General features: G+C 44.2%; 3 protein-coding genes across 8 annotated transcripts; 2 read left to right on the top strand and 1 right to left on the bottom strand.

Annotated features, from left to right (window-relative positions):
- Positions 1-3,421, bottom strand: LOC133902123 (OVARIAN TUMOR DOMAIN-containing deubiquitinating enzyme 4-like). Of its 6 annotated transcripts, none has more exons than XR_009906832.1 (8): positions 3,154-3,421; positions 1,629-2,161; positions 1,408-1,529; positions 1,243-1,283; positions 1,059-1,157; positions 495-753; positions 396-416; positions 1-307 (listed from the first exon to the last, which is right to left on the bottom strand). XR_009906832.1 is itself a non-coding variant. In XM_062343712.1 (8 exons), exons 2-6 carry the CDS (start codon positions 2,131-2,133, stop codon positions 582-584), a joined length of 939 nt encoding a protein of 312 aa, XP_062199696.1. In that variant the 5' UTR covers positions 2,134-2,161; positions 3,154-3,421; the 3' UTR covers positions 1-307; positions 396-416; positions 558-581. The 6 variants fall into 6 exon arrangements, 3 of the variants coding, with proteins under 3 accessions (XP_062199696.1, XP_062199697.1, XP_062199695.1); XM_062343712.1 differs by having other exon boundaries at positions 558-753; XR_009906833.1 differs by lacking the exon at positions 396-416.
- A 3,019-nt stretch (positions 3,422-6,440) lies between these two features.
- Positions 6,441-8,741, top strand: LOC133902193 (probable polygalacturonase). Its single transcript, XM_062343789.1, has 3 exons — positions 6,441-7,246; positions 7,489-7,820; positions 8,147-8,741. The coding sequence occupies exons 1-3, from the start codon at positions 6,690-6,692 to the stop codon at positions 8,632-8,634; spliced, it is 1,377 nt and encodes a 458-aa protein (XP_062199773.1). The 5' UTR covers positions 6,441-6,689; the 3' UTR covers positions 8,635-8,741.
- Positions 8,742-20,667: 11,926 nt separating this feature from the next.
- On the top strand, positions 20,668-22,049 carry LOC133901729 (uncharacterized). Its single transcript, XM_062343187.1, has 2 exons — positions 20,668-21,137; positions 21,254-22,049. The coding sequence occupies exon 1, from the start codon at positions 20,778-20,780 to the stop codon at positions 21,120-21,122; it is 345 nt and encodes a 114-aa protein (XP_062199171.1). The 5' UTR covers positions 20,668-20,777; the 3' UTR covers positions 21,123-21,137; positions 21,254-22,049.
- Positions 22,050-24,489: the final 2,440 nt, after the last annotated feature.

Genomic DNA, 24,489 nt, shown 5'->3' on the forward strand with positions numbered 1-24,489 from the left:
AAAAAAAGAAAGCACTCTGAATTGAAATCTAGAGCTGTTACAGGAGCCAGCTGTTAAATCTTGAACGGTGGACTTCTCTGGTTTCAACTACAAGTTCATAGCTTTTGTCTGAAACAGAGCATCAAACTGTATAGGTAGCCTTCTCCACCGACTTTGCAACAATCATAACACGAAATCAACAACGGAGTTTTGTACTTTTGCGGAGGACCGATGGGCAGGGCTCGGTTCCTCTAAAACCGACCGGTCGTTTCAGAACTGGGGAGCATCTGGAGATCGGGAGTCGAGTCAATCGTTGTTCCTTCATCAGCTGCAGGCATGCGAAAGGATTATGTTAAATTCTGGTCATCTGCTCTTTGCCAACAAAGACGACCATTGCAGCATTGAGCTGGATCAACCTCATGCCCGTGCTTCACTTCCTGCCAAAACAATCACCGATAAAGCTACGTAAGTTCACAAAAGTAATACAACCAACATTTGACTTCTGAGACGCTCACTCAAACTCTGATTATATTCGCAAATATATGTATCGATGAAGAAGGCATCGCTCCAGAACACACCATTTGGCTTCTGAGCTCCAAATGTTACAATTTTGACCTCGGACCACTCTTTCCCGGCATCTGCAGAGCGTCATAATGGCCATAACCATGATAAAGAACTTGGATAGGGTCATCTGTCCCGTACTGTTGGCCATATTCAGCAATTGCTATTAAACCGCCTGCTTCTTTATCATGCATGTATACAGTAATGGGCATCCTGCAAATGCAGTAATGTGCAATTATATTCTTACTATTGTGGTCATTCATGGTTACGAAAAAGAACCACACTAAAGAAGCCAGCCTAAAAATAAAATTGGCAAGTATATTTTCTAAATTATAGTTATTGATTCTTGTTTACAACATAACCGAACAATTATCTAGTATTGCCTAGAAGGGATTGCAAATGAAACTAATGAGCATCAGCAATATAAAAAAGTAAGAGTGAAACTAACTTATCCCACAAATGTTTTGCTAAAATAGCAAACAATATGAAAATGCTCAAAGAACATGGCTAACACTCACTGAAGAACATGTGAAGCCATGAATAACTCTGGCTCACCTCCCCACACATGTGGCTTCCTAATCTGAGAGACATACGTATCAAAGTCTCCCTCAACAAACCTGCAAATGATGTCATAACAAAGAATAAGCACAAACACTATTTAGATGAATAACAAACAGCTTGATTAGGAAAAAAGAAACTAACCATTCAGTCTCTACTCGTCTCTTGATAAATTCATCAGCAACCTAACAGTTGCAAAAGTTTATACATGTTACATAATGGGGCTAATCACCAGTATAACAATTGCTTTAGTGTTTAAGAACGTAAGTAATCAAAAGTATGAAACTCAACAAAATATTGTATGCATACCATTGTTCTCAAATCATCAGCTAATCTTTTCTGAAGATCCTCATTAGGAATGGGTTTACCTGATCTAATGCATGCACCATGGGCCACAGAGCGGAATAGGCATCTTCCATCTCCGGGAATGCCTGCAGGCCCCATGAATCAACCACAAGTGTCAAATTGATGTTACGCTTTGTCATGTGCACATTGTAGTTTTTCAATACAAAATACTTCAACATTCTCACCAGTTACAGAATAATCTGTGTAAACTTTCTTTCCATGAGCTGAATTCGTCGAAGATTCAATAGGTTGGGTGCTATCAATATTATTGTCCACAAGACCCTCATCATTCGCCATCCCAGACAGTACAAAGCCTAGTCCAGATGCTGTACCTCCTGTTTTCCGTGGAATACTTCCCAAATTCCAGCTTATACTAGAGAACTTTTGATGTGGGGGCATATCAAACTTTACATTTAGAATATGGCCTCTCATTGATACTCGGCATTGCAACTGTTGCCCCAAACTGACAAAGCATGTTGTACTTTGCAGGTCATATGACTTTACACTCTTCTTAACAGAAAAACTAACTAAACCTATTATTGCGTGGCTCCTATTCCTCACTGCTTGTGAACAAGAAGCATTCCAAAAGGCCACTCTTTCTGTCAACCTTCCCTGTAACTGACTAGATTGAGAATACATGTTGTACGAAGTACAGCGTTGCCAACGGACAGTAGGCACATGCAGAAGCATCTGCTTCAGTATCACGTATCAACTGAAACTGAAAATCATGTATGGGGAACCAGAATTAAGAATTAGAGGAGCACGAACCATTTCTCTAAACAAAATATGACATGGTACAAGATATAGATAACCCGGAAGACCTATGACATGCTTCATGAATATAGTAGCAACAATTGAAGAAGGTTAAGTTACACTTCAGAGCAAGTGAGCTGTGCAAGATGGTACATCTGGGAAATGCATAGGTTAGGAAAACAACTAAACATGCCACAGATAGCAAGCATATAGAGGCTTTCAGTGACATCAACCTTTACCAAATAATCACTTTAGTTCGACAAAATTAACGAGAAGGAAGTCTTGTAAGTGAACATAGTGAGTTACTATTTTTTAGGGGACAATTCCTCCTGTGCCACTGAAAATTCACCAATTCCCTTATATGCCACTCAATGTGTCAATGACATGTGGGTCATGTCATTGACATATCAAGGGAATTGTTGAATTCTCAGTGGCAAATGAGGAATTTACTCAATTTCTAACATATCCAGCACAAAATTGCTACAACAAGTGCAAACTGTATTGCTTGTTTTTTTTCGTTCACGTTTACACTAGCATAGGGGATTCAATCCATGCTATCCTTAAGAACTTCTCAGACGTTAGAGTATGCTAAAACGAAAACGGCCTACCCAAATCCCACACATATGAAACATGGACAGCAACCTACATTAATTAGATGGTTCATTCAAACTCAAACCAAGACTTTGCTTTATAGAGATATACTGATGGGTGATGGGAGCCGCAACAACAGCATCCTCAGCTGAACAGCTATAATGCAATTGCCGTCTTCGTAAGTCTACTACACTCCACACATAAACCCTAGGGTTGACATGAAACCACGCAAATGGGACACCGAGATAGATCTATGCTTCAATTTAACACTCAACGATGAGGCGATGAATATATTCCTCGCACGGAGCGAAGGATTAAAGAGATAGCTGATATTAATCGCAAGAAGTAGAGGGAACTGATTTGCACCTCTGGTCGTCCGATTCAGCAAATCGAGAGAAGATTAAGCTGCGAGGAGAGTCAAAACTTGCAGGTCTGGGTGCTGGAGCGGGGGAGGCGACGATGGAAGGATATTGCAAACGGAAGCGGCTCGGATTCTCGCGCGGGGACAAGGGGATTCGTCGGTTCGCGGCTTCGTGCACAGGACTACGGGATGAGATGCCGGTTGTCGGCGAAGAAGACGAGGGCCAAGCGGAAACCCGTTGCTTGGTCTCTGACGGGCTGACAACTATTCCAGCCCGTTTACATTTGTGTTGAGGCTAGTGTTGGGCTTTTCAGGATATGTTTGGTTCCGGTCCTTTCTAGCAGGCTGTCCCGCACACATACGCACACTTCACTCACGTATGTATTTTAGTACACATCTAAATAAGATTGAAAAATCTTCAAATCACCTTTTGAAATTTGCTTGGATATTTAAATTTTACCGTAAACTATAAAACTAGATATTTTTCATACTAAACTTTACAGTACCATTCAAATAACATCGTAACTGGTTTTAGAGGTGGTATTGCTTACGTGGCAAGTATGCATATGCGGTTTTGCCATGTGGGGTATGCGCTGATATGGCTGATTTGGTCCAACTCACCATCCATTGACACAGAAGACCCTGGCCTCATATGTCATTCTCTCTTCGGAGGATGGGGAAGCAATATGACCGAGTTAACGTATGGTAACGCTAATTGGCGAAAAAGAAAACAAAAACAAGATTAAATGACATGTTAGCCCACATGGTAAAAACCACCATACCAATTTGCCACGTAGTCAAAACCACCTTTCAAAACCTGGTTTAGGTGTTATTTGAATAGTATTGTAAAGTTTAGGTGAAGAATGTCTGGTTTCATAGTTTAGGGTAAAATTTGAAAATCAAGGCAAAGTTTAGGGGGTGATTTGGAGTCTTTTCAATAAGATTTGAAGCATAACTTTATGTAGCACATGTGCATGTATTATTTCTTTCAAAATTTAATAAAAAATATAAGTACACGTGTTGAGTCTAAAATTCAAACCCAGATGAACAGATTTCATTATTAAAATCCTAACCAGCTGAGCTATGCTAGATGGGTTAAAAAAGTAAGAGTCTCGAGGAATTTTGTCATTTTTTCTTCTATGAGGCACATTTTAAATGGGGTTCTCTAGACGTGTGTTTGGATAGACGTATTTACTATATAAGAAATCAGTAAAGAAAACACTATATTATTAACGGCTGCTCAACACGCATCACTAATATCCTATTAGTGACGGGTTCAATAAAAACATGTCAGTAATGTGTCTTCTAATCGGGATCAGATATAAACCCGTCATTAATGAGTGATCATTATTGACGGGTCGTAACATGATCCATCACTGATGATAATAATAATGAGTCAAATTGTGATCCGTCATTGATGACCTAGGTCATTAGTGATGAGTCATCCTAAACTAGTCATTAGTGACGGATCAAGTTGTAACCCATCACTAATGATAATATCATCAGTGATGAGTCATTCTAGGTCAGTTATTAGTGATGAATCAAGTTGTGATCCGTCACTGATGATCCACTCATTAATGACGGGTCGTCCTATATCAGTCATTAGTGATAAGTTAACTTATAATCCATCACTAATGACTAACTCCTGTCACTAATTACGATATTCACAAATATTTTTTATTTTTCTCTTATTTTTTATCACCTCAACAATACTAGAATACGAAATTTGGTAAAATTGGTCATTAGTGACGGGTCATGGTTATGACGCATTACTAATGATCTTTTGCAAAGAAGATTAAAAGTATAAAATATCCAGTTTCTATCACAATTACGTGATAGCAGAGATGGTAAGATGGCTACACGCGTGAGGAGGAGATCGCAGGTTTGATTCCTTTGGAACACAACCTAGAAAACAATGTAAAAAAATATGGCTTGTGAGGCATATGGGATGAGCCTGCTTTGGAATGGCTTGGATGAAAAAATATTTTTTGACTTTTTTTTTTTCCAAAAATACGAAAAATATTTATCGATCATTAGTGACTGGTTAAGATTACAACTCATCTCTAATGTTTAATCAATAGTGACGGATCACGGTTACGACCCGTCACTAATAACCTCAATAATGACGGATCATCACCCATCACTAATGACCTATCATTAGTGACACGATAAGAATAATAGATACGAACCCGTCATAATGCCTATTATCATCCATCGCTAATGATTTTTTCACTATTAATCAAACAAACATAAAAATTAGCTCATCCTATCCAATTTAATTTTACCAACTAAACAGAAAACTAGCTTATTCTATCTATCCTAACTAAAAAAAATTAAATCATCTTATTAAAAAACATAAAGTCATATCTCATCTAATCTCAATCACCAACAAAACGCACCCAGGTTTTGTATGAAATCCTTAAGGAATGATCCGTGTGCTATGAATTGAAGTGATTCTAATGTAAGATCGGATCTTGTGTGGATATCATTTCCTGTGTTTGCGTCTCCAGCGGATGGTTATATGCTATTCTTGCGATAACTCGCTTGTCTCGACATAGAAAACTGGCAGGAACATTATTTTGTAGTCCTTATAATATCAACTTCATTGCTTAGCGATCAATCCATAAATATTTATAGTCTGTGCTGGCTTTTTATAATCTAGAATGCAGACAATTTAACGTGCTGAGAGGCTCCGTCCGAATGTTGTTGGTCCAAACGAGAATGTTGCAGAGCTAAAGCCGAACAATCGCCAAGCCATAAGAGAGTGGTAGAGTTGGAATAGTGCGGCTAATGTGGAGTCGAAGACCGTTGCCGTAACATAGCTAGCGGATCTGAAACTCTCGACACATAAGGTGTTCTGGCAACTATCACGAGCTTTTGTTGATGAAGATTTCTCGAGAGAGTTATCAATTATGGTGTGATCAAATCACATAATGATTACTAGAAATGACACAATCTATAGTGCTAGTGGAACGTGTCTTGTCCTAAATAGATTAAAATTGGGGAACCACCAGCTGTTGAGTTAGTAGAGATATGATATACGACTATACCTATTAGGTTAAAATCTTGGTGACCTGATATCAATTTTTTTATATATATGTAGATGTTTATAACAATATTATTTGTAGTAGTGTGATAAGATCATACTCGTGGCCGTGTGCATAGTATGTCACCGTGTAATTGAAAAAAAATGATTAAAATTGACCAAATTTCATAGAAGTACGGTACATTTGCTATTAGGGGAATAGGGTGGAGGTTGAAGTATTGTCTTAGCTCAAATGCTCAAAGCGGCAGTCCATCCAAACAACCCGATCCACTTTCCTCCCATTCAGCAACCAATTCTACGACTCCCATCATCTTCGCGACGGCGACATGAACCCCGAGCCAATCCAACTGACGAAATTTAAGCATCTCCAGCGGGTTGCGTGAGATTATTCTACACTGCAACCTCGCATGGTCCTCCAAGCTTAAAAGATTCAACATTCAACCTTGATAGCTCCCAGAGGAGAAGAATAGAGTGATTCTTGAGCCGGACGTCGCAATGGCGTCTCGCCCGCTTCAGCTCGCGGCCGCGCCCCTGCTGCTGCTGCTGTTGGTGGTCCCGGCCGCGCGGTCCAGCCGCGTCTTCTCGGTGACCGACTACGGCGCGGCGGGCGACGGGTCGCGCTACGACACGGCGGCGATCCAGGCCGCCGTGGACGCCTGCGCGGCGGCGGGTGGGGGCCGCGTCCTCCTCCCGGCGCCCGGGGACTACCTGACGGCGACAGTCCACCTCCGCTCGGGCGTGGTGCTGGATGTGGCCCCCGGCGCGCGGCTGCTGGGCGGGACCAGGCAGGCGGACTACCCGCCCGAGTCGCGCCGGTGGTACGTCGTGCTTGCCGAGAACACCACCAGCGCGGGCGTCACGGGGGGCGGCGAGATCAACGGCCAGGGCGGGGCGTTCGTGGTCACGCCCAGCGAGAAGAAGAACATCATGGTGAGCTGGAACGCCACCGGGGACTGCGAGGGCGACGAGTGCCGGCCGCGGCTCGTCGGCTTCATCGACTCCAAGGACGTCAGGATCCACGACATCACACTCAACCAGCCCGCCTACTGGTGGTGAGCATTTCTTGATCCTCCAACTAGCGCAGATGACAACAAGCTTGTCTGATTCTTCGTTCCAAAGCTGCTGAAATTCCTCAAATTTGTGGTCTGTTGTTGTTGTATTTCTTGTAGTCGTGGGAATAGCTTATCTTGATATCTTTTGCTAGCTAGGACCTCCGATAAGCAGAAGTAGGCACTGTTTATTTGTCAGTGTATTCAGGGGATATTAACAGGCTATACACTTGCATTCCCTGCAGTCTTCATCTTGTTAGGTGTGACAATTCGGTGATTCGCAATGTGTCCATATTTGGGGATTTTAACACTCCCAACAATGATGGCATTGACATTGAAGATTCGAACAACACAGTCATCACGGATTGTCACATAGACACTGGAGATGATGCGATATGCCCAAAGTCAACCACAGGGCCTGTTCACAACTTGACGGCAACAAACTGTTGGATCCGTACTAAATCTTGTGCCATCAAGTTTGGAAGTGCAAGCACCTTCGACTTCAAGAGGCTGATTTTTGACACCATTACAATAGTTGATTCACATCGAGGACTTGGAATGCAGATACGGGATGGAGGTACTAGCCTTTCCTTGCAATTATCAGTGAGTAGTCGCACTATTAGGTAGTACAACCGAACATCTTATGGAGTAAATTTACTCTGTACTATTTTTGCCTTTAACTTGTAAGCCTTTTGGAACGGTGAAACTTTCGTAAGGAAAACTTTTGAAGGATAGTTTTTTGGAAACCTGAACCTCATCTTGACTTGTACTGTGCCTTTGCATACTATGAATTGCTGAAGTACCATGAAATTTTATTCAGCAATGATCCTATCATGCAAATTGAAAATGCCTTACTGAGTTGCTCTAAGCTTTCTCTAATACGGAATTGCATCATTTTTGCAGGTAATGTGAGTGATGTGGTGTTTTCAAACATCAAAATGAGCACCAGGTATTACCATCCTTCGTGGTGGGGGAGAGCTGAACCGATCTACATCACAACCTGCCCAAGGCATCCAGATTCCAAAGAAGGCACCATTTCAGACATAAATTTCATCAACATCTCATCGGTATCAGAAAACGGTGTTTTCTTGGCTGGATCGAAGCACGGACTGCTCCGCAACCTGAAGTTCAGGAACGTCGACCTGACCTACAAGAGATGGACAAACTACACCGGAGGACTGTACGATTACAGGCCTGGATGCCAGGAGATGGTGAAGCACAGGACCGGTGGCATGATGCTGGAGCACATCTCTGGCCTGGACATCGATAATGTGAGGATGAGATGGGCGAGAGGAAGCCTGAAAGGCTGGGACGTCAACCCTCTCCTCTTCCGGCCCTCGACCATCGACAAGCTGGCATTCCATGAGTGGCAGTCCGTGGATGTTCAGTGAATCTGGATGCTGCAGTTCCACTACGTGCATCTGTATCACGATGAATAAGGGGTGGTTCTTTTTGTGAAATGTGTTAATAAAAGAGGTCCCAACAGTGTTTAATCTTCTGCGAATGGGTGAGAATTCATGCTCTGAATTCAAGTTTAGGGAGGTGATTCTTAACTCATGCCTTCTTTCTGATCTTGTTTTTGACGTGTAATCTGTTCATGCAGCTGTTTTAACCCTGCCGATTTAGGAAATGTTAGGAGGTTCAGTGAAGCAGCTGCACGCTTGATGATGAAAACCATGGAATCTGAAGAACCAGTTGACTGCTTAATGATTAAGAACACTGAATTGTTCAAGCGGTTCTATGTAAAAAAGAATGTGCAACGGTAATTGGGAATGGAGGCATTTTTACGGGATTTGCATAGAAACACTTCTGATCGAAATCCCACTATCTTAAAATTCAATTTTTCTTTTGAGAGGATCTTAATTCAAATCTCGACTACTTAAAATGTTGCTCATGAATTCGTTCGTCCACCCGCCCCTTCGTCTGTCCACCCGCCCGTCCCTTCGTCCACCCATTCCCCTCATGCGCTGACAGGTGGGTCCATATCCTTCTTTCACTCGCTTCTCGTCCGTCCGCCCTGGCGTTTTGCCCTTCCTCACACAAACGACGCACCTACAGGTGGTTACTCCGCGTCTCTTCATGTGCATCGTTTCACAGAAGAACCGCACCACCAGGTGGGCCCCCTGCGTAATCACCTCAACTTCTTCTGAGCGCCACGCCCCCACCCCCGCATCCGCGCCTCTCTGCTCTCCAGCCTCTCGAGTCGCCACCGCCTCCTCCTCCTCCACGCCCGAGCTGGGCCGACGATACCACCCCCGCTCCCTCCTTCCCCAACCCCCTCATTCTCCTTGCCTCCTTCCCGCCACTTTGCGACTCCGTTGCCTCCCCCCCCCCCGCGCACCCTCCAGGCCCATTGTCGCCGCCTCCCCGCTGATGTCACTCATCTCCTCCTCCATCACCACAACCCTGACTGGCCTGCCACTGCTTCGCAGCCATCTCCCTCCCGGGACTCCTTCTAGAGCCCTGCCGCATCTCCAAATGGTTCTTTCGAACCCTTTTTTTTCCCCACTATATTTGCCTCTTTGATTTGTTTGGTGGTGATGGTGAGGCTTATGTGAGTTGTTTGGATGTAGCAATAAGACGAAGGCACGGATGGCGTCTGCGCGGATGAAGCTATTACAAAATCGGCATAATGCGTAGGTGCGCCAGATGCGGCGTGACATCGCTTCACTCCTCTGCGATCGCTAGGAGGACACTGCCTATATACGGGTACGTATTGTTTCGCATGCATCAGACACTTTCGTTGAAATGTGGGGCTTCCTTGTGGTGGTGTGTTTCCTTCGTTTGGAGGAGTTGAGCCCTTTCCTGGGGGTGAGAGTTGAAGGGTTTTTGGTTTGAGGATTTCTGTGAGGAAGCTACGATCGTTGGAGTATCAATGGGCAGGGAAGGCGATATTGGCGTATAATGATGAATAGTCATTGATTTGGACAAAATGGCGAAACAAATTCATAATTTTATTTTCATCAAAAGAAAATCATGGTTTGATATCTCTGTTTTGGGAGAGATTAACTGCCTTGAATATGATGTTTTCTCTTTTACTTAGCATATAGTACATTTGAGATAAGGAAACTTCTTAAATATGCTTTAATTTTGAAGTAATTCGAGATTTTTATTTACATCCAACCAAAGTTAGCGGGTTTGCTATATAGTACAATCATGTAGACAAAATGGTTCTTTGGCTTATGAAGTTAATCAGTGATTACATTCCATGTTTAGCACTTTAGAATATATAAGATTGTTACCATTTAAGTGTTTAATTTAATCAAACACTGCAATTATTTCTCTTGTCAATTGTCTTTACACATTATAAATTTCCATGGTATTTCTTGAAAAAAAAATACATTCACATAGTGCAGACCATATTTCTCATGAAGCTATCTGGTTTCTTTTTGCAAGTTGAGCATGTCATTGATCTTTTTTGTGAACTGATTGTTACATGCCTTCCCATAATTGCAAAGCAGAAGTCTGTACTTTGCAATCTGTCCATGCTTTCAATTTGGGGCATTTAATTTTTTGTCATTGGGCCTATATGTGAGTGACACGATTTTTTTTTTTTTTTGCTCATTTCCCACTCTTATCAGGGATAGAGTGGCAAATTGTTAATTTCTCAAATTTTGTCTGTTCTGGAAACTAGGTTCTAATCTTGTGCTGTCAAATTATTTTTTAGGGAATGCCCAACATACTTAAAAGAAGGTATTTACAGTTTGATTTTTGCTGCTACAAGATGCTTAGAACTCCCTGAACTTGGTCGGATGCGCGATCTTTTTGAAAAGAAGTATGACAAATATTTTGTTTCTGCTGCAGTTGACCTACAACCAAATGCTTGTGTTAATAACCTTGTAAGTTTCAATATTTGTTTTGTTCGAATTATTCAATTGCGACCATCGCATGTTCATTCTTTTAACAACTGAACTTAATGCCCTTCTGAAGCTAATTGAAAAGCTGTCGGTTAAGAAGCCTTCTGGGCAAACTAAGCTGAAAGTTCTTAAGGAGATTGCTAAGGAGCATCAGATCAATTGGGATGTGATTGAGACTGAGCAGAAACTTCTCAAACCTCCTGAAGAGCTGATTGTATATGCTGCTAAAACTCTTTTGTTCATACTTCTATAAAATTGCAGAGTTATCCCTATTTTTCAAATTTCAAATTGTATTTTGTTATTTTCCTTCTCTATAAACGCATTTTGTCATTTATTTTTAAGCATATACCAACGACTACTTTTGCTTTAAGGCATAGCTCCTTGAGTTGACAAATTGTTTTTTCTGTTCTGAGAAGGAATATTATGGACGAAAGAAAACATCTTATAGTAGACCGTATTTAGGATTCTATGCTAATTTCTTAAAAGCATATTTAGATGGTGTTTGGTTCTTCAAAAAGGATTACAACAAAGAAAGTAACAGGTGGAATTCTTAACATAAATTTCTTTTTCTGTCAAAATATCATTGTTGTGCTCTTTTCAAATTTCTTGGCTCTATTTCAGATCATAGGTACTCTACTATGCAAATGAATCTGCTTGTCTATTCAAAAAAAAAAAAAAAAATTCAAATTCTTATGCCTATGCAAATGAATATGCTTGTCTATGCAAATGAATTATAGGCGTGGGCAGAAGTCCTTGTCGGCCCACGAATCTGGCAGTGGCGTAGGCGGAGACCCTCTTCAACATGGGAGATCGGCGATGGTGCAGCCCTTGTCGGCTCGGGAGATTAGCGACGGCGTAGCCCTCATCGGCTCGGGAGATTGGCAGCGGCGTGGGCGCAACGACGCTTCCTCATCATGCCTCCGCTCATCACGCGATCTTCGGTAAAAAACCAAAAGTCAAAAACAAGACACACGAATGTAGCGAGCCAAACCTGCAATAATCATCTCATTCTCTCTCTCTGTTTCTCTATCTTGATCGCTTGAAAGTCATATTTCATCATTCATTTGTTCATCATTACATGAATGCCCCTGTCTCTCGGAGCCCTCGAAGCCCCCGAAGCCACAGCCTCCTAGAGCCCTTGTCACCCAGAGCCCTCGACGCTCCCGGAGCCATAGCCTCCCAAAGCTCTTGTCTCCCGGAGCCCTCGACGCCCCTGGAGCCATAGCCTCCCGGAGCCCTCGACGCCCCTGGAGCCATAGCCTCCCGGAGCCCCTGTCTCCCGGAGCCCTCGACGCCCCTGGAGCCATAGCCTCCCGGAGCTCTTGTCTCCCGGAGCCCTCGACACCCCGGGAGCCATAGCCTCCCGGAGTTCCTGTCTCCCAAAGCCCTTGACACCCCTGAAGCCACGACTTTTCGAAGTTCGTGTCTCCCAGAGCCCTCAACGCCCCCGAAGCCACAACCTTCCGAAGCCCCTGTCTCTAGAAACCCTCGACGCCCACGAAGCCACGGCCTTCCAAAGCCCTTTGTCTCTCGGGGCCTGGGTAGGCTCCCTCGGAATCCGGAGGGAGGGGCCATCTTATCTTAGAGAAAGATCAACCAAAGAGAGCCCACCACCTATCCTCCTTCAGCAAGGAAGTGACCGGCATTCAATGCGATGTATGTGGGAGCCGTCCTGACATCCCAAATGCAAGTCAGGGCCAGACTGACACCTTAGACAATGCGGCGCCGCAATAGGCGACTAGATGGGTGCCACGTCCCTAGAGCCACTTGCACTAACGTATCGCTATGGTAGATAATATCTTCTGGTTAGGGGTAACATATATCCTACCTAGACCCATGCTGAGTGATTCGACCAGTTGTAGTTCCCTGCGGGATAACGATGGTTTGTATCGCTATCTCTGTAAGGGTATATTTGTACATTTACACCTTGCATGTCGCTATAAATACAGACCCTTAGTCATCAGACCAAGAAACCGATCCTTCTTGACCATCACATATCTGATGTTCCTCCCTCTCAACTTCTTCTCCAAGCTTGAGCACACTCATGTGAGTGTACTCTCACCGTATTTGTTCGTGCAAGACATATCCTTGTGCCAACAACGCACCTTCCGTGGGGAGCTAAACATAGAAGTACCAAGGGAGGTAGGACACCACCAAAAAACACCAATGCGCTAACCATAGCGGCCGTTCTTCACCGCCACACCCATGAAAAAATATGCATGTGTAGCATCTAGGCCCCTAGGTAAGAGGTAAGAGTTTCGGTGATTAATGACAACCGTATCATTGTGACTAACGTATGCGCTTTGAACAGTATAAAAGAAAAAGAAAAACATAATTGACAATGATGTCTTGATACTCTTGCCCTTTAAAGAGCTTATATGGATGATCAAAGGACCGGTACATGAAGGATAAGGATCTTTTAGTTCTAAGTGTCACAAGGAGATGAAGGACACTTAGAGTAGTATAGGTTCTATTTCTTTTTATTCTTTTGACCGTACTATAAAGAGGGGTTAAGAGTTGTAGCTTGACCTAGGTGAGTCTAGACATAGTTGATGCACACTTGTGACTTTCTATTGCTAGGTTGGCCATAAAAGCTTTTGGTTCAGTATCCAAGAAGTTAGAACTCAAGACGGCTTTGAATTAGATAAATTCAGCGAAAATTCAACTCACCGGATGATCCTCTGTAGAAAGAGTGATCTCACCGGAGCAATTTCCTAAGAGTTCTGACTTGAAAATTTGTTGAAGACCACGCCGGATAGTCCGGTGTTCGAGTGGTGAGATCACCGGAGAAATATTCGCAGTGAAGTCTCGGATTAAGTCTACACGCCGGATGGTCCGGCGTAGAAAAGAGTAATCACCGGATGATTTTATACAGAGATGTTGCAAACTATCATCTGGCCTGTTTCAATGCACCGGATGATCCGGCGTAAGTCCTGATTAATCACCGGAGCTTTAACGGCTAATGGAATAGTTAACGGCTATTTTGTCAGGGGTATTAGCACTGGATATTCCGATGTGAAGTGAGTTATTCACACCGGATCTTCCGGCGTTAAGAAAAATTCTGGGTTGTTAGGCAACGGCTAATTCTTGATCCTTAGCCTATAAATACCCACTCATTTGGACTTCTCAGTACCTCTTGCAACCCTGTAGCAGCTCATACAATTGGTGTGTCATTTAGAAGCAAGAGAGAGCACTTGTGTTAATTCCAAGTTCTTAGTTGAAGATTAGAGACTTCTTTAAGTGCTTGAAGAGTAACAAGTGTGAATCTAGCTATTGTCTAGGCTTGATCTTTGTCAAGTGAAGCTTGAGGCTTGTTACTCTTGGTGGTTGGCAACACTTAGACGGTCTTGGTGATCGGAGGTTCTCTCGGTGAGCTCTTGGAGGACTTGTGGGAGCCCTGGGAAGAGATGATGTACTTGATTTGATGCCCGTCAATCCGGAGATGGAGAAGGGGCAATCAAGAGAGAGCACTTGAGTCTTAGTGACTCAAGGGAGAGCTACATCCTTGGTGGATGCTCCAACGAGGACTAGGGAGAAGTGCCAACTTCTCGAAACCTTGGAAAAAAAATCGGTGTTCTCTTCTCCAACTATTTACTTTCCCGCATTTTACTTTGAGTATCTTTGCTATTGCGAGTCCTTCTTTAAAATTCTCTCTCTTGGCTATCTTGCTTGTTTAGTTGCCTTGTCCTAGTTTAAATCACGTAGTCACATTCTTTTTATCTAGGCTAAGGTTTTATTTGTTTAAGCGGTAGAAGTTTTAATTAGCGCCCAATTCACCCCCCCTCTTGGGTCATTCGATCCTTTCAGCATGGCAGCTGCGACCAAGCATACCATGTGCCCCCAAAAGCTTTGCGGCTAGGCGAAACATTGACTCTCCGAACCACACCGACCCAATAGCTTGGGATGGCATGGAGATCTAGGCTGACACGAAGGTCTTCTAGCAGTGGCACGACGAGAACCTCGCTGCACCCCAAGAGGGTATGCCCGAGGCCACAGCCAGGTAGGTCGCCCTCAAATGGTTCTGGGCACTCACACTTGGTCCTAGCCCCAAGGTGTCTCTTTTGACGATGCCCAAAGCACATTTATCGAGCCGACATCTTCGGAGAGTTTAGTTGTCCGACAACCTCCTCGGCCCCCTCCAGCGGAACGAGGCTCCGAGAAGGCCTAAGATCCCGGGGTGCACAGACCCCGCCTGCGCCGTCGACACGGCGGTCGCAACATTGACCACGTGCAAGGGGCTCCAAATCCACCATGGTCTCGAAGGAATAGCCAGGACCACTCAGGCTCCGGGGGCTTGGTTGCCTGGTAGTCGCATCAGCCTCCCCTGGTGGAAAAGGGACCCGGGAGGACCACAGGCTCTGGTATGTGCAGCCCTCGCCAGCGTCTATGGCACCAACCACAGGCTTTGGCACCACTAGAGGGGTACTAGTGCATTTTCATGGGACTGGACGTGGCCACAACACAGATGGTTGTCGAACCCTCACAACTTTCTAGGAGGAATACTTCGGGAGATAGGTAGGACACTTGATGGGGGAAAAAGCCGATAACAGGTGATCTAGGGGTTGTGAAACTGGAGCAGGCTGTAGGTTAGGTCTTTCAGCCTCCTTGAACCCCCTCGGTCAGCTATGCCACCGTCGACTCCACCATCGATACAATACCCCAGCGATGAGGACTGAGTCACACCAATAGCCCAACCTCAGTGGAGCCTGATAGGTCTCCCACATAGGGGGCCATGCCCTAAACTTCGGATGATCGAAGCCCTCGGTGATCCTTTCGGTAAAAGGATGTTGGGCCCTGGCCGGAAGGTCCAAGGTGCTCTGGAGGTCTGTAGCCAAAATCCTCCGGGGGCTGACCCAGGCCTCCAGATCCTCTGGAGCCTAATGGGCTCCGGAGACTTCATAGATCAGAAGGATCAGCCCTTCTCCCGCTACGGGCTATGAGGGCCTTCGGGCCTTTGACTCCACCAACGATGCCTCATTTTGACAAAGGTACACCTATAACCTCCTAGTAATAGCTTGCCTAGCTGACTAATCTTTCATATAGTAAGATCAGCGCACATAAAAGGTAGCAAGCCTAGATGTTGAAAGCCCTTACAGCCGATAACAACCAGTGAAACCCGTAGACAGTAAAACCGAAGTTATATCAGAGTTCGATAGTAGTGTATTAAACTTGGTTCAAATTGTGCCCTTGCTCGCAAATGCCATGTAGCACACAGCCGGCAAGGCCCTCCGACAAGTTAAAGGCATAAGCCTCGACGTCAGAGGTACATAAACTTAACTTAAAGATATATCTCTAATCAGTAGTAGACAACAAGACTTAAGTTATATCTTAGTTTGGCATGTGCTAGGAATAGCCGTCCGACCTAGCTATAACTTATGCTGTAACTAGCTTTTCACTTACAATAGTAGACTATCAAACTTAAGCTATATCCTTGCTCAAATAGTACACAACACTGGAGACACCCACATACCCATAGGTATAGCATGCCTATGTCACTTGGAAGGCATCGAGCCTAGGTTTCCTGGAGAGCATAGCATATCCTCGGTAGGCAGTGGACTGGAGACGCTCACGTACCCGTAGGCATAACATAACTAGGTCACCTGCAAGGCATCGAGCTTAGATCTCTTGAAAGGCATTGCATAGCCTTGGTAGGCAGTGAAGCCTACACACCTGCAGGTATAATATGCCTAGGTCACCTAGAAGATAGAGTATATCTAGGTTTCCTAGAAGGCATAACATAGCCTCGATAGTGTGGATGCCACACATCGGAGGGACATCCTCGGTAGCGGAGATGCGTTGCATCCGAGAGACATCCTTGGGTGGCGTATACGCCCACATACCAATAGGCATAGCATGCCTAGGTCACCTAGAAGATATCGAGCCTATGTCTCTTAGAAGACATTGCATAGCATCGGTAGTGGAGCTTACACACCTATAGGCACAACATGTCTAGGTCAATTGGAAGGCAGAGTATGCCTAGGTTTCTTAGAAGGTATAGCATAGTCTTGGTAGTATGGATGCCATACACCGAAGGGACATCCTCAGTAGCGGAGATATGTCGCACCCGAGGGACATCCTTGGGTGGCGGATACGTCCACGCACTGATAGGTATAGCATACCTAGGTCACCTAGAAGGTATCAAGCCTAAGTCTTATAGAAGGCATTGCATAGCCTCCGTAGGCAGTGGAGCCTATACACCTGCAGGCATAGCATGCCTAGGTCACCTAGAAGGTAGAATATACCTAGGTTTTCTGGAAGGCATAGCATAGCCTCAGTAGTGTGGATACCACGTACCGGAGGGACATCCTCAGTAGCGGATATGCGTCACACCCGAGGGACATCTTCGGGTGGCATATACGCCCACGGATCGATAGGCATAGCATTCCATACATCAAGTTTCTCGGAACTACCAAAATTTTTTTTTGAAGATATTGAACATCAATCATGCTAATGTCGGGTACTGGACAATTGCAATAATGAAGTGTATGTGTCAAGATGACAAGAGACAGTACTATCCGGATTCAAAGATGAGCATATGAGCAATATACAGATGGTCAACTGTATGTGCCAAGATGACAAGAGCAAGCAAAAATGACATTCATAATCAGTTACTGAAATTTGAGAATACATGTGCATATGGACATCACTGTTCGCTAGATCTGGGATTCAAGAGCACATGATCACCAATTCGTCACACATTCATCCATTTTTTTTAATTTGGATGCTGGATTTGTTCATGGTACTGATGAACTACAGATTAGTTCCCCAAATACATCAATTTCAGCCATCTTGGTAAGAGCATTTTGCTCACGTGGGCTGCAATTTCAGCAGATTTGAAGTATACGTAACAAGATCTAGTGCTAGTTAGGCCTCGTACAACAAGAAGTATTATTCGAATGGATTTTCACAATGCATCACCTGATCGGTTCCAACATGTGTGAACTCATTAGTTGATACAAGAAAAGAATGGATAGATCTAGGAGAGGGTGACCTCACCTTGCTGGCGGCGTGGATGACTTGGTATGGGCGGCCGGCGAGCTACGATGGGGTTGTGGCGACATGGGACTAGCGACAACTTCCGCCTAGCTATGATTGGATGGTGGGATCTGGAACCGGCAGATTGCCGAGGCAGGGGCAGGGCGGCGGTGCCGTCTGGGGCTCCTGCGGCCTTAGTAGGGGCTTCGTGCGATGTCCTTGTCACTAATGAGATTGCTCGATCCCTCACTGAATGGATCAGAAATCACTCCCTTCCTCTGTCAATCCGTCGGCACGACGTTCTAGCGCTTGTACAGGGCATCACCCTATCACCAAGAACGTCGGGAGAGATGGCCGGAGGAACTCGAAAACACGGAATTTATCAGTCTATGGAAGAACATGAGTATTCACAAATAACAATAAAAATTATCAACTTAGCCATGGGTAGCCTGATCTGTGCCCCCAAAAGTGCACAAAACTGGATTGGGATCCTCTCCGACGGTGCATGCACGGAGCCACGGAGGAGATCGGATCGAGACGACGTCCGGCGGGGGCAGAGCGGAGCATGTTCGGTTGCGGAGAAAACAATCGATGGGGGATTGGGGAGGGGGGGGGGTCTGCGGGATAATAGGTAATGGACACGGTGCTACTCAGCTTGTGCATCGTGCATGCTTAGTGGTTAGCGCCTGAGCCGAGTGGAGCGGGAATCAGAGCTGAGCCGGGAGAGGGGTGTGGACGTGGAGGCACGACATAGGAGTATGAAATCAAATTTTTAACTAGTAGGAATTTAACATTTTTATTAGAAATCTCTATTTTTACTATTTAAAAAAATACATAGCGATTTTCATGAGAAATCTGTATTCAGGTGTGTTTAAAAATACTAACTGTCACTGATCAGTAACTGTTGATCAGGTTTTATCTATTCTCAGCACAAAAAAGTGATGATCAGTTGTACTTCTCACCATCCATCATCTGTTGTTATTAGCAGACGCTGAGAACGTATAGTTTTGATTATGATCTTGACATCTTGCCGAATGGGAAATGCGATAGTTGTATAGTTTGTTTCTTAAACTACATACTCTCAAAGGCTTAGTTACTTCGACAGATTTAATAAATTGGATTGGTGGGTCAGTGGATAATATTGTTCAGCCATGGACACCTTTGACTGTAGCTCTTTCTTATTTGAGGATATAGCACTCTCATGTCACCTTCAGCAGAGGTAACTGCTCTTACAAAACTTTTTAATCTACTCAAGTAGACTACAGAAAACAGATGAAGGTCATTTTAGGCAAAACAATGAGTAGACTTGACAATTCTATTTGCCATCTCTTTGATGTTGCTTGATGCAGTCATGCAACATATCCGCAAGGCTCTTGTGTACCATTGTATTCACAATTGACTGGACAATGTCACCTTCCATGATTTAATTTGGCATCTCTCACTCAGTACCAGATGAGCAAGTTTGTCATTACAAATAGTGCATCTCTATGCTTTCGATAATTCACTCATCACACCATACCCTGTCCTCCAGAACTTACCAACAAACCTAAAAGGAAGTATGTATTGTCATTCCTAACAATTAGGGCCGTATCGAACCTCTGTACCTGGCCTAACTTATTTCTTTTAAACACCTTAGCCCAAGTTCAAAACTTTTACCTTATCCATGTTACTTTATCCAATTTCGTGCACTTTTATGCTTTGCTGTGAAAGAATGAAAAATTGAACTACTCTTTAAAAATACTAGGAATTGGAGTCAAGAATTTGGATTTCATATCTGGTCCAATTGTTGTGAACTTGGAAGAAAAATTGGATTGGTGGGAAGTAAAACAATATTGCATATGTAGGATAGGGGTGCTAGAATTAGGATCCGTTACAACACACGAGCATTTAACTAGTGTACTATTAAGGTGAGCATTTTCAAAGTAAAGCTCTGAATTCTGAGCTCTGGTTGTTCTGAGAATCTCTTTATTTTGAACTTGTTTCGATCTGTATCTGTTTATTCTTCTGTTTAGATCCTGCTGGTTCCGGAAAATGCTGCAAAGTTTAGGAAAATGAGTTTGATAAAGCCCCAAAACCTGAAGACCCAGTTGAGGACTCAGTGGATAAGAACACATAATTGTGCAATAGGTGTTTTCGAATGCAGTACTTTTTTATAGGAATTTTGTGTATGGAAACAATTCTGACTAAAACCCCATTTGGAAACCCTACTTTTTTCAAAGTTGCAATGAAAAAAGAGAAGAAAGGGAGACAGAGAATGATTGAATTCATTTGAAAGGAAAATGTATTTTTTTTAAACAGTCCCCTTCTGGACTTGAGAGTGAATACGATCATCTTTTCATTAACTTGATACACTTATATACAATATCAATAGACGTCCCATTCGTTGGAGACATCCCATGCCAACGGACGGGCATAACCGCCAATACAGTTGCTTTGATCATTCCGTTCATAACAATCCAAATAAACCAAAACCTCCCTTCCAGCCCATTGATGCCACCCACTTCTGTCAAGCCCAGCCCATACCAGCCCAGCCCAGCCACCCTCGACCAAAGCCCAGCCCATTCACAGCACTTCCTGCAAGGCTGCAACCGGGATACCGGCCACCCCCGCAGCCTCGTCTACTCCACGCTTCAACAGCGCAGGAAACCGAGTTCCCAAATCGACGACCTCTCTCTGATCTCCACGCGCACCAACCGGGCTCGATGCGGGCGATCTCGTCGGCGGCGGGTGGGATGCTGCGGGCGCAGCTGCGCGGGGCGGCGCGCGTCCGCGGCGGTGGCGAGGGGGCCGGACGCTGGACGACGCCGGGGCACGAGGGGCGGCCCAAGGGGTACCTCTTCAGCCGGCCGCCGCCGCCGCCGGGGGAGTCGCGGAAGTGGGAGGACTGGGAGCTGCCCTGCTACGTCACCTCCTTCCTCACCGTCGTCATCCTCGGCGTCGGGCTCAACGCCAAGCCCGACCTCACCCTCGAGACCTGGGCGCACCAGAAGGCGCTCGAGCGCCTCCAGCAGCAGGAGCTCGCCGCCGCCGCCGCCCACGCCGAGTGATACCACGCTGCTCAGGTCACCTCGAACCCTAGACTGCTTCTATTTTTCTTCCAATAAGATGGTTGGGATCTGCGGCCCTGAATTTCTGATGCGGCTGGAGCACGGACTGAACACCATGCTGTTGTTTCCAGTTTCGTTTTGGAATTTACCCAATGAAGATGGCGAATGCACAAAACATTTTGAAATGTTTCACGGTTGTATTTGTTGAGAAATTCTTGAATTTTAATGTTACTTTGGGCTCATTTTTTCTTTGGACCGGCCGGCCCACTTGCTTCACTGTGGGCCGAGCCCATGTACTGATGTATACTAGAGGCATGGATCTGCTAGGGTTGAGGATTGAGTTGGAAAACTTGCATGCGGATGAAGGAGAGGTAGGGTTGGCGGCTGGTGGTATGGTGGCGGCGCAACCGCCTCCGGTTCCTTTGGGAGCGTGGGGATGGAGGGCGCCGTCTTCGCAGCTATTTGAGGTCGGCTTCCTCTCCAAGGTCGATGCAGAGAAAATATACATCCCCATCAGTTTCGAATTCCTCTCTCTGATTTGGTTCATCGCATGGTGATCGGCTTTGGCCTTCTGTGCGTCGGTGCCTGGTGAATTGAGTGGAGGAGCTTCTGATTTGGGGGCTGATTGGAGCTGTGTTCGCCGAGATTCGCCTGTACTTGTAGTGACAGTACAATTGAGGCATTGTATCTCCGTCTTCCTTCTCGCTGGCGGCAACTGGCGGACGATTGAATTTCTGGGACAGCGGCTAGTGAGACGTGTCTTGCCTCGTTTACTTTTGCTTTTAAGCAACTCTCACTGTGAGCATTTCATTTTACTTTTTTTCTTCTCTTTGTGGTTCTGGACAATATGGAGTAACATGCTCGATGATGATGTATTGGTTTGAAACTGGGCTAGATTGTTGAGTACAATAGACAAAACTTGAAGTATTTCTCTAGTTATCTTACTAGGTAGTGGCTGATCCGTGTGACATGAAAGTCTTTGATCTGATTCTTCATTTCGAGCTTTGAGAATTTGTTGCATTCTCTGAGCATTGCCTAGTAGGCTGAATTCCTAGATTAGGGCTACAGAGTTGTGGTCTCTGTAGATTATGATAGCTTATGCTCAATTTGTTTGTAGGTCTGTAGCTCAATTTACACAGACCTTGTTTCTTTCTATCAGTCTGTTTGTTTTGTAGCCTTGTCCAGGAATACATGTTGAATTTCAGAGAATAAGTGTCATGTTCTATGTCTAGGTGTGATCTCAAGATCTTTGCCTAGTTTTTGATGTGTTCAGTTATAAGTTAGGGAGCAGAACATTAACTTATGGGGCCAGCTATAGCAAAATATCTGAGAGCAATCTCAATTTTACATTTTCTTGCTGTCAAGTACTACTGTTATCCATATATGGTGGTGGTTGTTGTTGTTGTTTCGGTACTGATATCACAGTATTTCAATATATCAACGTGTTGTTCAGTTCTATCTTTTATATACATGATGAATGATCTTGTTGTCGATGCATTTGTGGTTCATTCTTGTAAGTTCATGTATATACTATATGTTCTGTTGAGTTCTTGTATGTTCTTGTTGTCGATGCATTTGCAGTCCGTAGTGAGATGGATTCGATCATCACTAACGGAACTTGGGAATTAGCAGACCTCCCAGTTGACTGCAAATAGATCTTGAAGAGAAAGGGTAGACCCGATGGTACTATAGAAAAGTACAAGGTCTGATTGGTGGCTAAGGGTTTTATGCAAAAGGAAGGAGAAGACTACTTTGATACGTATTCTCCTGTTGCCAGGTTACCCACTATCCGAGTTCTGTTAGCACTGGTTGCTTCATATAATCTTCTTGTCCATCAGATGGATGTCAAAACCACTTTCCTCGATGGAGAGTTGGATGAGGAGATTTATATGCAGCAACTAGATAGATTCATGATAACAGGACAGGAGAGTAAAGTATATAGGTTAATCAAATCCTTGTATGGTCTCAAATAAGCCCCTAAGTAATGATATGAAAAATTTGATATTATACTAACCTCGGTCACTCCTCGAAATAGTGAGATGGATCTCAGATATTATCGCTATGGTGGGGACGAGGTGTCATCCTATGTTTATATATGGATGACATTGCTGTTTGGGACGGATCTGGAAATGATTAACCAAACTAAGTCTTTCCTATCTCATAACTTCGATATGAAGGACCTAGGAAAAGCTGATGTAATTTTAAACATCAAGCTGCTAAAGGGCGAGAATGAGATAACATTAAGTCAATCCCATTATGTGGACAAGGTGTTTACACGTTTTGGAATGACAAACTGTAAGCTTGTAGCCACGCCTTATGATCCAAATGCTAAACTGAAGAAAAATGTAGGCTATAGGAAAGACCAGTTAAAATGTTTATAGGTTATAGGTTCCCTCATGTACTTGTCAGTGCAACTAGGCCTGACATCTCATATGCAATATGCAGGTTGAGTCGTTGTACGTCCAACCTAGGAGATAATTATTGGATAGCACTGGAGAGGATTCTTAAGTACGTGTAGGGGACAAAAAACTTAGGGATTCAATTTTTTGGCCATCCCGCAATCATAGAAGGATTCAATGACTCTAACTGGATCAGTGACTCGGATGATATGAAGGCCACAAGTGGATATATTTTCACTCTAGCAGGCGGAGTAGTGTCTTAGAGGTCATCTAAATAGACTATCCTTACTCGTTTCACGATGGAGGCTGAGCTAGTGGTGCCAGACTCAGCAACCATAGAGGCAGAATGGATCAGAGAACTCCTTTCTGACCTGCCGATATTGGATAAGTCAATTCCGGCTGTTTTCACCTACTGCGATAACCAAACCGTTCTGGTTAAGGTGAAGAGTAGGAAGGACAACATGAAGTCTTCGAAGCATATAAAACGACGACTCAAGTCGTTGAGGCATGCAGTAGAGACGGGTATAATCGCTGTGGATTATATTCAGTCTGAAAGGAATCTTGCAAATCCTTTCACAAAAGGAATGGCTAGAACAATCATTTAGGTAGCGTCAAGAAGAATGAGATTAATACCCATTGATAAGGTTCACACCGGCAGTAACCTAACCTAGGAGATCCGAGATCCCATGAACTAGGCTCTAGGAAAACAAGTTGTGTGGACATAAGAGCAAATCTATCCCATTTATTGCTTCGCTCTTCTATAGGAGAGGGTGAGCCATTGACACTTAATGAATTCAATGTCGTATGGTAATAAATGTCGTCCGACAAGATATTTAGGAGAATTCACTTATGTGAGTGTGATTGTGTGGTCGCAAGAGAAGTCGGATATTTCTCTAGGTGACACTCATGAATTAAGGTACATAGACACGACCGTAAAGTTCAACCTGAGAGCTATGACAAAAGCAGCT

The sequence above is a fragment of the Phragmites australis genome, chromosome 20, assembly GCF_958298935.1.
Source record: "Phragmites australis chromosome 20, lpPhrAust1.1, whole genome shotgun sequence".
Lineage (NCBI taxonomy): Eukaryota > Viridiplantae > Streptophyta > Magnoliopsida > Poales > Poaceae > Phragmites > Phragmites australis.